Source organism: Lytechinus variegatus, chromosome 5 (genome assembly GCF_018143015.1).
Source record: "Lytechinus variegatus isolate NC3 chromosome 5, Lvar_3.0, whole genome shotgun sequence".
Lineage (NCBI taxonomy): Eukaryota > Metazoa > Echinodermata > Echinoidea > Temnopleuroida > Toxopneustidae > Lytechinus > Lytechinus variegatus.
Window position 1 is genome coordinate 40,670,957 of NC_054744.1, and position 13,431 is coordinate 40,684,387.

Below are 13,431 nucleotides of genomic sequence, written 5' to 3' on the forward strand. Positions count from 1 at the left end.
GTTACTTTTAATGAGCTCATGGATTGGAGTATACACATATCAGAAATTTGTAAATCATTATCTAAATATGTTGGTATCTTATATAAATTGAAATTCATATTACCTTCTAATATTTTAAATATCCTTTATAATAGCCTTATCTTGCCACATCTGAATTATTGTATTTGGGGTAATACATACAAATCACGCCTTCTAAAACCATATATCCTACAGAAAAAATCAATCCGGTTAATTACTAAGTCCCATATGCAAAGTGCTAGTAAACCCCTTTTCAAAAAGATGAATATTTTACCTCTCCATGAACTAATTACTTTAAATACTCTAATCTTTATGTACTCAGTTAAAAATCATATTTTTCCATTGAAGTATTGCAATATGTTTTCACTCAATTTAAATGTTCATTCTTATGCTACTAGACAAAAAGATAATTTCCATGTTCCGAAAGTGAGACTTTCTTCTTCTTTAAATTCACTAGCTTTAGTCGGTATAAAAAAATGGAATCAACTCCCAACTTCACTAAAAGATTGTTCAACTGTATCCTGTTTCAAAAAAATGTGTAGGGCCTATTTAATGGAAAATCTATAAAATCACCAGGGTTTGTGTGTGTGTGCATGTGTGTGTTGCTGTGTGTATGTGTGTATGTTTATACATTTATATATTTTCTGATAAAATTTGTGTTTTCTCAGTTTTTTGTTTTTGATTTTAAATTATGTCAATGATATTGTTTTGGGGGCCATTATCTACAAGCAGTTTGCTTTTTTATGGTCCTAGCCATATTTTGTTTGTATAATTATGTATGATTTGTATATACACATTTTTATGGTTGAATAAACTTGAATTGAATTGAAGATTCCTAGAAATCAAAGATTCTAAGTGTTTAGCGATGATCCTTTTTTTTTGGGGGGGGAGCATCATCGTTATTTGGGTGGATTTGGATTGTCAGAGTGTGTAGCTCCCTTCAAAGAGGACATTTTATTAAAATTCTTGACATTCATGTACAGAGGTATGTGCAATGGCGCCCTCATTATGTATAACAGAACAAATCATAATTTAAGATGACCATGTTCAATTATTATGAAGCTAGATTGCATAAGCCGGATGAAAGAAAATTTACTAGAACAGAGGCACCAAATAAGGACCAAAGATAGCTTTTGTAGATATTAAATTATTCCCCTTTGCACATTCCAATTAGTGCATGTGTGTATGATCTATAATGCCAAAGATATATAAATGAGTATTGGTGGTTCTTTTGAAGGAAGAAAATACTCAAAATAGCAATCGTTTTATTTTGTGAGGTTTATTACCAAGTCTGACTAGCTTTTAATTAATGTACTAAAATTATACACTGTCTAAAGAAGCTATAGTTGGTTTCAAGAAAGTTACTCCTGGTCAGAGACTATTCATTTACATGTTTTACCAAAAAGGACTCGCTCAGAATGGCTGAAAAGTAGTACAAGTATATAGCATTCCATAACTGTATAACATGATATCAAAATAGCTGGCATTGAAATATGACATTGTCTGCAAACTTTTATGTTATGGATTCCAAATTGTTCCATGTCATCTTTTCATTACGTCCTAATAACATTTCTATTTGATATCAAGTTTTAGGTTTATTTGTACCTCGTGCCATGAAGAACATATTACATAGAAAGGCAAACAATGTTGATATACATGTAGATGAGAAGAAAGTGCTGACGAAAAGTAGAAACAAAATGATCAATATCCCAGAATTGAGTTCTTTCTTATTTTGTGAAAATGATGTATTGATATGTTACAAGCAGCATTTTTCACCATGCATATCCGGATTTTGTTAGTGATTTTCACTGATTAATTTGCTCTTTGCCAATCAGATGCAAGAATCCACTGTAGCTTATAACTGACTATTTGTATCATGATGTGCTTCCTTGATGGTACTGTGGTTAAATTGTCATCGAATTTCTTTTACATTTTTATACCTAAAATACACATTACCTGTCCATGTAAAACTTGTCCATACACCTTTTTTTATAAGGTTATACACAGTACTTGTAAATAGAAAAGTACACATTCTCTTTTCATATATCCTTTGACATGGTTGTGTACATATACTTAAAGTGTTAATTTTTTTGCCCATCTTGTCATGTTAACATGCATAAAAAGAAAATATGAATAAAATTATTTTGTTACTCAGAAAAATCTAAAATTTGTGATTGTTTTTTTTTTTAATGAATAGACATATTTTTTGCAGCATGTGTATATAAAATACAGGATGTTATCTAAGAAGGAAACCAAAGCTGGAATATCTTGATCTGATACTCCATAGCATGAAGCTATTTAGGACAGACATTAGGGACAGATTTCAGTTTAAAAGAATTAAGAAAGAAAAATTTGTTAATTTTTGCTATTATTGAAAGGATATCTACAGCTGTGCATTTGCCATTTTACCATAAAATTATTTAGAATAAGACTGATATCACGAATTGATGTAAAATATATACATATTTACATTTTATACATAAGTTATAGCACCTTAAAAGAAATAAACATGTACATGACATCCTCTTTATGCAAGAAATGTTATTAAATTATCAAAAAGGATGGTTTCTCTACCTTACATGAGTAATGTTTTTTTACCCAAATGATCGTTGACTGCTCCCTGAAAAAAAGCGTAGTGGTATTCTTGATGTAGAGGAATTAAATGTATGCAGTCTGTCTCGCTTGTTTCTTTATTCTCAAAGAACTGTTGTTACTCTGACTTAAACTTTGGACAAATTAATCAAAAAAAATTATTTCATTATGAGATAATATTGATAGCATGATCATTGGACTTTACAATGTGGTTATTAGTGTTCAATTTGGATGGCTTATTTCAACGTTGTAATTAATATTATCAAGGTAATTATTCGATACATAATTTATCTATAAAAGAACTCCTCTCAGTTCAATCTCTGTATCAACTATACCAGTGCATTTACAATATCATAATACACATATTTACAATGCTGCATACAGCATGTTTGTCTTTTTTTAATCATCTGTATATTCCTTAATTGTCACATGATATGTAAGAAGTCTGCCTTTATCCCATCCATACAACAGTCTATCTCGAGGATTATACGAGAGCATAACAGTTCTACGATGTCTGTTCTCAATGTTCATACTGATATCCTCCAAAACGACCTCTCTTAGCAAGTCAAAAGCAAAATCAACCCTTGATGGTCTGCTATGCGGTCCTTTTGTCGTGTACAACACACCGCAGATAATAAAGGCATTGGCCGTTGACTGGAAGTTATGATCTGTTGTGATAGTTGTGATGATTTCCAGCGAGTCAGGGTCAAGTTTGGAGACGGCGAGTTTACCGATGGATCCAGGGCGAGTGAGTGGGTATATGATCCACAGACCATTTTCATCTACTGCAAAGTCAACATTGGTGTATCCTGAAGACAGTTGGAACAAGTCATCGTCTTGGTAACCTAGAGATGTTATTGGTACCTGTAGAAGATCAACAAAATCAGCTTAAAAACCAGTAAGTTATAAAAATATTTGAAAAAAATACTTTTCTCAAATGTTGCTAATTTCTTCTGCTGATCAACACCATTGTACATTTTGGTGTTTATTTCAAGATAATTTATTTCAATGTGAATCCGACTAGTGATGGATGCTGTCCCAAAGAAAGCAATATGGTTCTTTTAAGGGCAATATATTTGATGTTTCCCGAGTCAATAGTATTATGATAACCTGCAGCTGTATAATGTCTTGGACATCTTGAAAGTAAATGTGAGACTTACACGTTTGATAATGGATCCACTACTCAAGTTATATCGAATGATACAACCTGTGTTTCTATGATGATAGTAGAAAGATCCATTGTATACCACATGGCCATTACCATCCCACTGGAAGGGTAATGCGTAGGTGGATGAAAGGCGTCGGTCTTTCATTTCATCAAGGTTCTTGTATTCTGTATAAAGACAGAAAAGAAACAAATCAGACAATGCTTTGTTTTTTGTTTAAGTAAAAATAAAAGTGATATTTCAGATGAGGATCTGGATTACTAGACAAGAAAGAAATAATGCAAAGACTGCAAAACTCCTGTTAATCAGATGCTTTTGTGCAGAGTTAAACTCAATTTGGTGTCAATCATAATTTGCCGCATGGCATCATGGTGACTAGAACTTAATTAATTTCATGATGATAACGAAGTCTGCAGTATTCATGATATCCAACTATTCTTATTAACAAAAAACAAGAAATTCACACAGTGAAATTTTACAGGTTCTAATTTTTACATCAACATTTTGTTCAGAACATAGTTTCACAGACCAATGGTAAGTAGAAAGAGAGATTCCTACCTATGAGTATAGCCCCATGATGATGCATGGTGAGCCATATAACATCAGTCTGTCTGCTATCTTCAGATGTGTCTGTCATCCAAGTTCCGTAGGATCTTTTCACAGTATGGATCTCATGTGGGGCAGAAATGTTCGTCAACCGGCACTCTTAATGATATAAAAGAAGATCGTTACTACGTGTGATCCACCAAAATCAGACTTGCTTTTTAAAAAGAAACACAATCATAATTGTTTTTCAGATGTGTACATTCTTTAGACCAGGTCCTGATTTGATTGGGTATAATGGTATAATTCAGCACTTGTCAACCTTTTTTTACTCGAGGACCACTTTTACTCTCAGATTTTTTTCGAGGCCCACCTACCAAAATTTTAAGAAAGCGATATGACTACTTGTCTCAACTCAAAGATAGATAATGATTATAATGAGCATATAAGTGCGTATGAATTTCAGTAGCCCGGCCTTTGAGCCCCTCCTCTAAATATATACAACCATTACAACATAACTTAATAACAAGAATGCTGAATACCTTCAACATTCGACACACATTGCTTTAATATGGCTTTGCGTCATTGCCAGGCATGATGAATCCAAATTTAATGTATTCAGGGTCAGATTTTCTTACAATTACATTCAGAGATTTGTCAATTTGTATCCTCCCTCGCAATTTTTAAATCGTTTTAAAAAGGTCCATTTTGATGAAAATATAATGATTTTTAACCTAAAGCCCTGAAGCACGTTCGAAAAGAACAGTTCAGGAACAAACTGCATTCGTAAAGGTCCGGTAAAAATAATATAGCCCCCCCCCCTCCATATTTTTATATTCCTCTGCAGCTTGTCGCGGCCCACCTGGGAGAGCTTCGCGGTCCACTGTTTGAGGTGTATTGTTGAGTAACATGCGTGATTTGTTTCTAGATAATTAATAACTGTAAATTATTAAATGAATATACTTATGTGGCATTCAAGTGGCACTCACAGAAGAAACTTATTATGTCCTGTATATGATCTCTCAAAAAAGATAAAAGTAAATATTCTCAAAACTATTTGACTTCGTAACACAAACGTTTGTGATGAATTGCAAATATGACAGCACCGCACTGATTAGTGTGCATGCAACAATTGTCTTGATTGGTCATTGGTATTTATGCAGTTAAGGAGCCCAGCAGTGGGCAACTTTACTTTGTTTCAAATTTTACAGTTTCCCTGTCTTTTGCATATTACTATACTACACTTTTCTGAAAAACAGTTATAGAAATGTAATTACAAATATGTATCCCTGTTCAGGAACATATGATTTGTTCTTGATTTGATCTTATTACTGTGTGAACTCAATCTTATTAAAAAAGAAAAATCCTAATGCGGCAGACAAGTTTAATATATTTGGTTAATATCAAACACATAGAAGACATATATAACGGGCAGTGTGATCAAGGAAGACACCGAGGGCAGAAAAGCAACAAGTAACAATGGTTTCAATGAATGATATTTGGTAAGAACACAATCATCTGAACTCTAATTTACAGTAGTGTTTTTTTTTTACTATGGACAGCGAATTGTGACAAAAATCTGTAACAGCACAGGTTCAATTTATCAGGTCATTTGGCACTCAAATCATTCATAACTGACTGGGAATAATTACTGAAATAGTTCTCTTTATCATTGAAACATAATTAAGAAAGAGTCAAGAAATCACAGATTTTTTCATCCCACAATTTTAGCAAAATTTAGACCGTAGCCTAAGTTAACCCGGACTTCAGAGTACGGGCCTTGGTGTTTAACAGTTGAGACTTACTTGATTTCACAATTGGTTCATATATCTTGAACATCTTTTCCTCAGGCTCAATGTTTGCAGGTTTGGTTGTTGGGTTTGGGCTAGGAGGGGTTGGAGAGAAATACTCAGTAGGTTGCACATGTTCACCGCCTGTTAACAGACAGAGAATAAGTGAACTCGTGTAGATTTTTTTATTCTTTTGATGTTATGTCAACAATTTCAACATGCACTGAGTGATATCAAACATGCTGTAAAGACTAACTGTAATTCAGATTTCCTTCTTTAGTTATCTTGTCTCAGTCAGAGTTAGTAGTTGAAAGCCCCAAAACAAGTACGCTTATTTAATTAATCTTTATTTGACTGTCATAGAAACATTCATATCAATATAGCAATCGTCATCCGTGTAACATAGGAATATAATGGATACTTATAAAACAATACATTTTTACAAATGAACCCTATTCTTAATGTACATCAATCAAATCTTCAAGAAAATAACTTCATTTCCACCTTGTCATGATTACAGTTACATGTATGTCCCAATCAACATGAATGATCAATGTCTAACCTGGCAGCACATAGACATGGCGTTCTCCTTTTTGTCCTTTCATTCCATTTCGACCTGGGGTTCCAGGTTCCCCTGGTGGACCTGATGAACCTGTAAGACCAGGGTAGCCTCTTTCACCTCTCTTACCTGGTTTAGCGATTGAAAGAGGTATCAGCTGATAAATGATTTATATTTTGTAAGCATAAGCATAGAAAATGATACATATTCACTGCTCTTATACAATAGAATGGTATAGAGGTTACCTCTTAGCTGCTGTAATATACATTAGTTCTGATCTACTGGTAATTGTTAACATCTTAAAAAAAGATTTGCTCAGTGTTTGAAACCAGAATTTGAATCAGCTCACGAATAACCCCCAAATGTTCTTTTTAAAATTTTTTTTTTTGATTCTCTGATCCGATTGCTATAATAGGAACAATACAAATGTAGATGATGTCCAATGTATCAGGCCTAGAAGAAGTTTGCCAATCGATAGTAAAAATCTTTCAACATTCCTACTTTTGGGGTGATACAGAGTCCTGTTTTAGAGGAACAGTGAAAGAAGCAAAATATGATTCATTTACCCTGCTCTCCCTTGATTCCTTTTGGTCCAAACGGTCCTGTTGATCCAGGAACACCTCTGTGTCCTCTTACACCAGGTTCACCCTTGCTACCTTTCTGGCCATCATAACCGATTTGTCCCCTGGTTCCCATCGGACCCATATCCCCTTTGGAACCCTTTATTCCCATCGGTCCAGGATCCCCCTCTTCACCCGGAAGACCACGAGGACCAGGTTCTCCTTGAACGCCCGGTAGACCCGTCATCCCATCCATTCCGTCAATACCTGGTTCCCCCTTACGTCCTCTTGAGCCAGCGACGCCTCTGTCTCCTTTTGGTCCAGGTGGACCCTGGAGGATATGTCCTTCGCCGTCGATGAGTGACCCACGATCGCCCTTATCCCCTTTCTCTCCTATGGCTCCTGGAAGGCCCTTCACACCCTGATCTCCCTTTGGCCCAACATATCCACGTGGACCGATTGGACCTGGGGGTCCCGGACACCCACATGTACTCTTTGTTGCCATTTGAACAAAATCCAAGAGAGACGTTCTATTGGCTGTCAGCTCGTTCAGACGTTGCAAGAGAGCCGATATATTCATCACTGGAATTTAACAAAACAAAGTTAAGCAATTTGAATACAACTAAAGTTAAAGTTTTGTAACAGTTCTATAAAGTTCACTTAACTAGTAGCAAATAAAAGGAAAATTCTGCGCTCGGAGCAGAACACAAAGTTTTATGCTCCTTTTTTCCAAGTGCTTCTTTAAATAGTTATTCATTACATTTAATTTTCCCCTTCTATTTTTCTATGATTTTTATTTCCCCTTACTTTCGTAATGTTTGCTCCCCTTGGAATGCATTCTCAAATTCAATTGCTTCGTGATCAAATTCATTATTCATTCGAAAATGATTTCAAGATTGAATTGAAATACTCAACCATACACACATTTCTGGTCATCTATGCTCATCCTTGTCATTCCATCAGCGGTGCCCCCAGGTGTTGTGATCTGCTGATCAGGCATGTCGGGATCGGAAGTCATTTTTGATGATTGAGTGACCATCATTAACTGATCTTCACCAAAGTTGACGCTATTGCTTCCACCGTGGCCACGGCGGTCATTGATGAACAGTGATCCCTCTGCCTCATTTTCTGAAGTCTCTTGCGGGTCAACGATCATAGTCCTGCTGTCCGTGCTCAAAGCTTGGGCTGGTAACGATGTCGGCATGTCTGTCGTCGCTACATGGTCTACAAAAAGGTTTCCGGCATCGCCATCACTTCCGGCCCGTAGTCGAGAATTACCAGATTCTTTCATCGTCCTGCCCTGATCAAGATGCTGTGGTTTGCGAGCTGTAGTGTTACCACTACCAGGTGGAGCGAATGCATGATTTGGATGTATATTCGAAATATGAGAAAGACCATCACCAGGGTTATCATTTCCAATATCAACGTCAGAATCTTGATCAGAAGATGCTTCACCGATGACGTCATTCTGCACACCTGTCGACCCATCACCTGACGCCATCAGAGGAGCAGGAGGGCCACGCTTAACGGATTTAAAACTGCTAATGATGACTTCTGCTTTATCTGAACTGTCATTGGCGATGATAAACCCGGAGATTGATGACTGAAGGAGGATTCTCCGCATCTTAGTTTCCAGCTCTTCCAATGGAATACTGGCTACACCATGGTTTTCATCTGCCGATCTACGATTACCTAATTTCAAGAGAAGATGAATTCAATCTAATACATTTTGTTTTAATAAAAAAAGGTACTTTGATAGATTAGAAGCCAACAATGGTTTGATTGATGATTATTATTGTAGGGTTAATTGAATGGCTTGCCATGATTCCGGTATCAGTATCATTTATCAACTTTGATTACAAAATGCAATTTCAAAGTTGCCCATGTTATACATGGAGTGACCTTCGTTAGTCAGATCGCTCACCCGTGTTCATTGCAAATGCAATTCTTCAAAGTACTGTTTATACGAGTTTTATAATCGATCTCCATTTATGTCTTTCTTTTCATCCAAATTCAGGTACCCATTAATCAATGCTATACCAAACATCCAGCAATCGTGATTTTCATTACATATGACGCGTGTCTTGCACACAAAAGCAACATCTACTTGAATTTGTGATGTTCAATTGTAAGAAAAAAGAAGAAGTATAGTTTAGTTTACCAAAATGCCAATCGAAGAGATCATTTACCTTGGCACGAACAGTTATCGATCCGGGTTCCTTGGAGACCAGGTGGACCTTGTGGTCCAGGTAAACCAATGTCTCCTTTAAAGAAGAAGAAAGGGGTATAAAAGTTACAAATATTTACGAATCTGTGATAGCGTGGTCATGGGTGGATGTGAGGACATTAGGATATGGTAGTGTAATGTGAGGGTATGCACGAGATGTGTGTGCGCGGATGTATGTGTGACAGAGAGAGTCGGGGTGACCATTATGTGCATGATTTATAAGGTTTGAAAATTAATGAACGAACGTGCTTCTTAGAACTGGAAAGCAGTTGGTGGGTAGGAAGGGTAGGGGTAATTTGCGGTAAATATCACAGAATTAACCAAAATAAAAAGAAAAGAGCTGTTAAAGATTTCAAATGAACTATTAGATCAACAGCTCTCGAGATAATCGAATTGGTGATTCTCAAATGTGATTAACCTCCTCCTACGCAAAGAGAGCTCATCTTCTTACTTGGATATGGTTATCTTTCTTATCTCTAAAATAATGAATTAAAATTATGAACCCTCATCTTGACTTTGAGAGTGATAAGCCTCAACAGGGCTTGAAACCTTTATTCTTAAAACCTAGCCTTTAGAGACACGAAAGTTGAAATGAATCGGTGACCATGGTAACTCCACGTACTGGAACTAATTCCGCAAAGCGAGGGGGACTTCTTGTCAGCATATCATTCTCCAGATATCCCTACATACATCATCATCAGATGAAACACTGAAGTCATTCTCTCCTTCTCGACTTTTTCATAGTTATTATTTTATGACAAAACATTTTATCCTGTTTGCATCGCTGCCTTGATAATGGGGTCAGACGAAGAACATTAGAAATGAACTTACGGAGCCTTTCTCCTCCCATAAGGCCTAAACCGTCTGGGCTTGGACTATGATTAATGGTAGAAGGAAAAACTGTGACGGATTATTTGTAGGTTTCTGTCACTGAAATCTTGTCTTTCCGTTGATGCCCACAATCAAGGTTTTGATTATCATGGCAAAGTTGAAATGCTTTGTTTCTTCAGGTAGAATTTATTTTTCGAATCATGCACACTACACTTTCGGTTCTCTAACTCTAGGCATAACTGCTCTTTCGTAATGAAGCCCCAACATAAATGAGGTATCATTATTCAATTCCCAAAGTGGAGTGAATTGATCCCATTTAAAATGAAGATGACGACGAGTATTAATTTCGGATCACCCCTCCTCCAATACTTCGTCGTTATGGATGGTAAACGTTGAATAGATATCTGCACGTTTTCTTTTAACTTCTGATAATGATAAAACATAATTAGTTCTGTAGATGCTGTTAAAGTTGTCTAATGTCATGCTAACTAGGAAGTCATCTGCGTCATCTTCAAATCATGAAATTTGGGTCAACTTCCAGCCAAAGATAGAGCAAAGACATGGGCACTGTCTTACAAAGATCTACCAACGATCAACCTTAAGTGTATGGAAAACCACCAATGTCATATTTTTCCTTCGTGATATTTGCTCAAGCTCCTTTTTAGAAAGAGAGAAGCACACTGGATTTTTAAGAAAACAACCAATGTATGAATATACTTCATATCTAGATATTATTTTGAAGAAAAAATGTATTTTAGATGTTGATGTTGCTGGCCATCCATAGTTGTGGCTGAACGGATCAATCGCAACTCTCTTTAAGACGTGGCCCTGTTTTCAATTCTGTCAACTACTGGTCCTTCCTTCAGGCTAACCTTTTTCGCAGGCCCGTATAGAATCATCACTTATCGCAACAGGTGACCCTTCTACAAAGGTAAACATTTGGGAGGTGAAAAACCTCTCAGCTTAGCTGGGTGTTAGCAAAATATTTCTATGGAAAATGCACTTAATGCATGCAAGTGTGTGGAACGACTCGGCTTTGTCTTACTTGCACATGTAAGAGGGAATCCAAAGATATTGGCCGGCTTCATGTTATCCGTTTGACCACTTCGACCCATTTTATAAAAACCTGACAAAAGGGGACACAAGACGGCCAACTGGTCAAGTAAAGCTTACACATGAAGATTATAATGGTGATGGTGGTGGTGATGATGGTGATGAATGGTGATGATATTAATCATGACGAATTGACGATGATGATGATGATGGTGATGATGATGATGATAATGATGATATTGCCGTAGCTTTATGATGATGTTATCATGATTATGATTAGGAGGACGGCTCGAGGAGGACGAATTTTGTGTGACATTTTATAGTCACCTCTGTTTAAAAACGATTCAAAAGAAACAACTTCTTTGTGAGAGTTATATTAACTGACCCGTTGCATATTGGCAAATTAACAAAACTTATAAGGTACCAAATAAAAAAAAGACAAATACAAAACAATATGGAGCCATGTAATCAAATTAAAACTTATTCATGTAATAAGGGCCTACCTAATTCATGGGAGTCATAACTGGACGATTGTATGATGATGTACGTATGGCAATTGTTTTAACATTTAGTTCCCTTTTTTATGTAAATAAATTTCTGAAGAAGAAAAAGAATTCTTGTTAATGATAATCCACTTTTATATATATATATATATATGTATATATATATATATGTATCAAAGATTAATATCCTGACATCAACAAATCACGTCGATAAAGCTGAATAAGACAGCTGGTCATATGTACGTCTGTATAAAATTGCTGGTCCAAAAAGTTAACCGATCGGACAGCTTTCGTTGAATTTGATTGCCTGAAATGCGTTGTTACTATGATAACAGTCTGATAAAACAGACTTCGTCAGATAAAACATCCGACTAAGAAGTCCTCTCATGGAACGCTCCCGAGGTGAAATAATCCCTTTATATTTTCATCTTGCTATTTCTTCATACATGTCATACGATACTTTCAAAATGCGTATAAATGAAACCTTGTAATTTTTTTTTATATATAGACATCACCAATCTTCAGTTGGAAAGTACATTTAACCCATTTTTATTTCAATTAACTTTCTGAAAGTTTCCAGGAATAAGGCTATAATCCGATAGATGATTGCAAATATTTTGATGAATTTATTGTTAATAATCCCCGCGTCACATTTGAGTATTACTAAACATTTCTCGGTCATTTACCTCTCCAAATAGCTCAGCTTTAAAATCCTAAGGCTTACACATCAAGCGAACGCTATTCCATCTCACTTTATACTTTTCTCGGCGTCTACTTAAAATCAATTGTAAAAATACTTTTCTTCATTAGTTTAACAAATCACTGTGAAGGTCTTTTGAGTGAAGGAAAAGTAAAGGAAAAGTGCAAATAACGTCATGGGAATTGACCGGGAATTATTTCTGCAAATCCTTCACGCAAATCGGGTTTTTCGTGGTTGCGCACGGGGCACTAAATTTTCTCATACAATATTTCTTTATATTCCAAGTCACCTTGCTTTCTAGTTATGATTTCTATCAATATTATTGTAAGAATTGGTCACAATAGAAGCGAGCGATGCTGGAGAAAGGATATGGACTGCCACGTTTGCATTGCCTAAATGGATCCGAAAACAGTATCCGACGAACTATCAAAACCCCACTTCACAATTCATACCTAAATTCATAGTAGATATTCAATTGAACATCATTGCAAGGACTTCTGAACTTTATGTTCCCTTACACACATTATTTCGTAAAACATCATGATCCCTAGCAAAGCTTTTAATACAGCACATCAACAATTCTATGATTTTTGGATTAGGCGCTCAAAATATTTAAGCCGAAGTAAATCGACAAAATAGGGCAAAAATGTTCCTAAAATGTGATTTGCTGTAGCTTTATTTCAACATTCTTAAAATCTCGACCACATATTCTGAATTAGAACTTAAGTAGCTTACAATGTTACTAACTCATACACTTTATGACCCTCCATGAAGATATGCACGCTTCCATTACATCGGTTTCTTTTGAACAAGAATTGAAACATGAATAAATCTTTAAACAAACCCTGTAGGCCCTATGATAACAGAAGCAAGTGTAACATTGGTTCTT

General features: G+C 35.8%; 1 protein-coding gene across 1 annotated transcript in view; it reads right to left on the reverse strand.

Moving 5' to 3' along the window:
* Positions 1-900: 900 nt before the first annotated feature.
* Positions 901-13,431, reverse strand: part of LOC121415458 (collagen alpha-1(XV) chain-like) — a gene marked incomplete at its 5' end in the record, with an annotated part of 34,465 nt that continues 21,934 nt past the window's right edge. Inside the window, 8 exons of the mRNA XM_041608662.1 lie at positions 901-3,474; positions 3,771-3,943; positions 4,335-4,481; positions 6,125-6,253; positions 6,672-6,797; positions 7,235-7,810; positions 8,153-8,920; positions 9,418-9,492. Coding sequence (XP_041464596.1) covers positions 3,010-3,474; positions 3,771-3,943; positions 4,335-4,481; positions 6,125-6,253; positions 6,672-6,797; positions 7,235-7,810; positions 8,153-8,920; positions 9,418-9,492 — 2,459 coding nt within the window. The remainder of the gene's footprint in view (positions 3,475-3,770; positions 3,944-4,334; positions 4,482-6,124; positions 6,254-6,671; positions 6,798-7,234; positions 7,811-8,152; positions 8,921-9,417; positions 9,493-13,431) is intronic.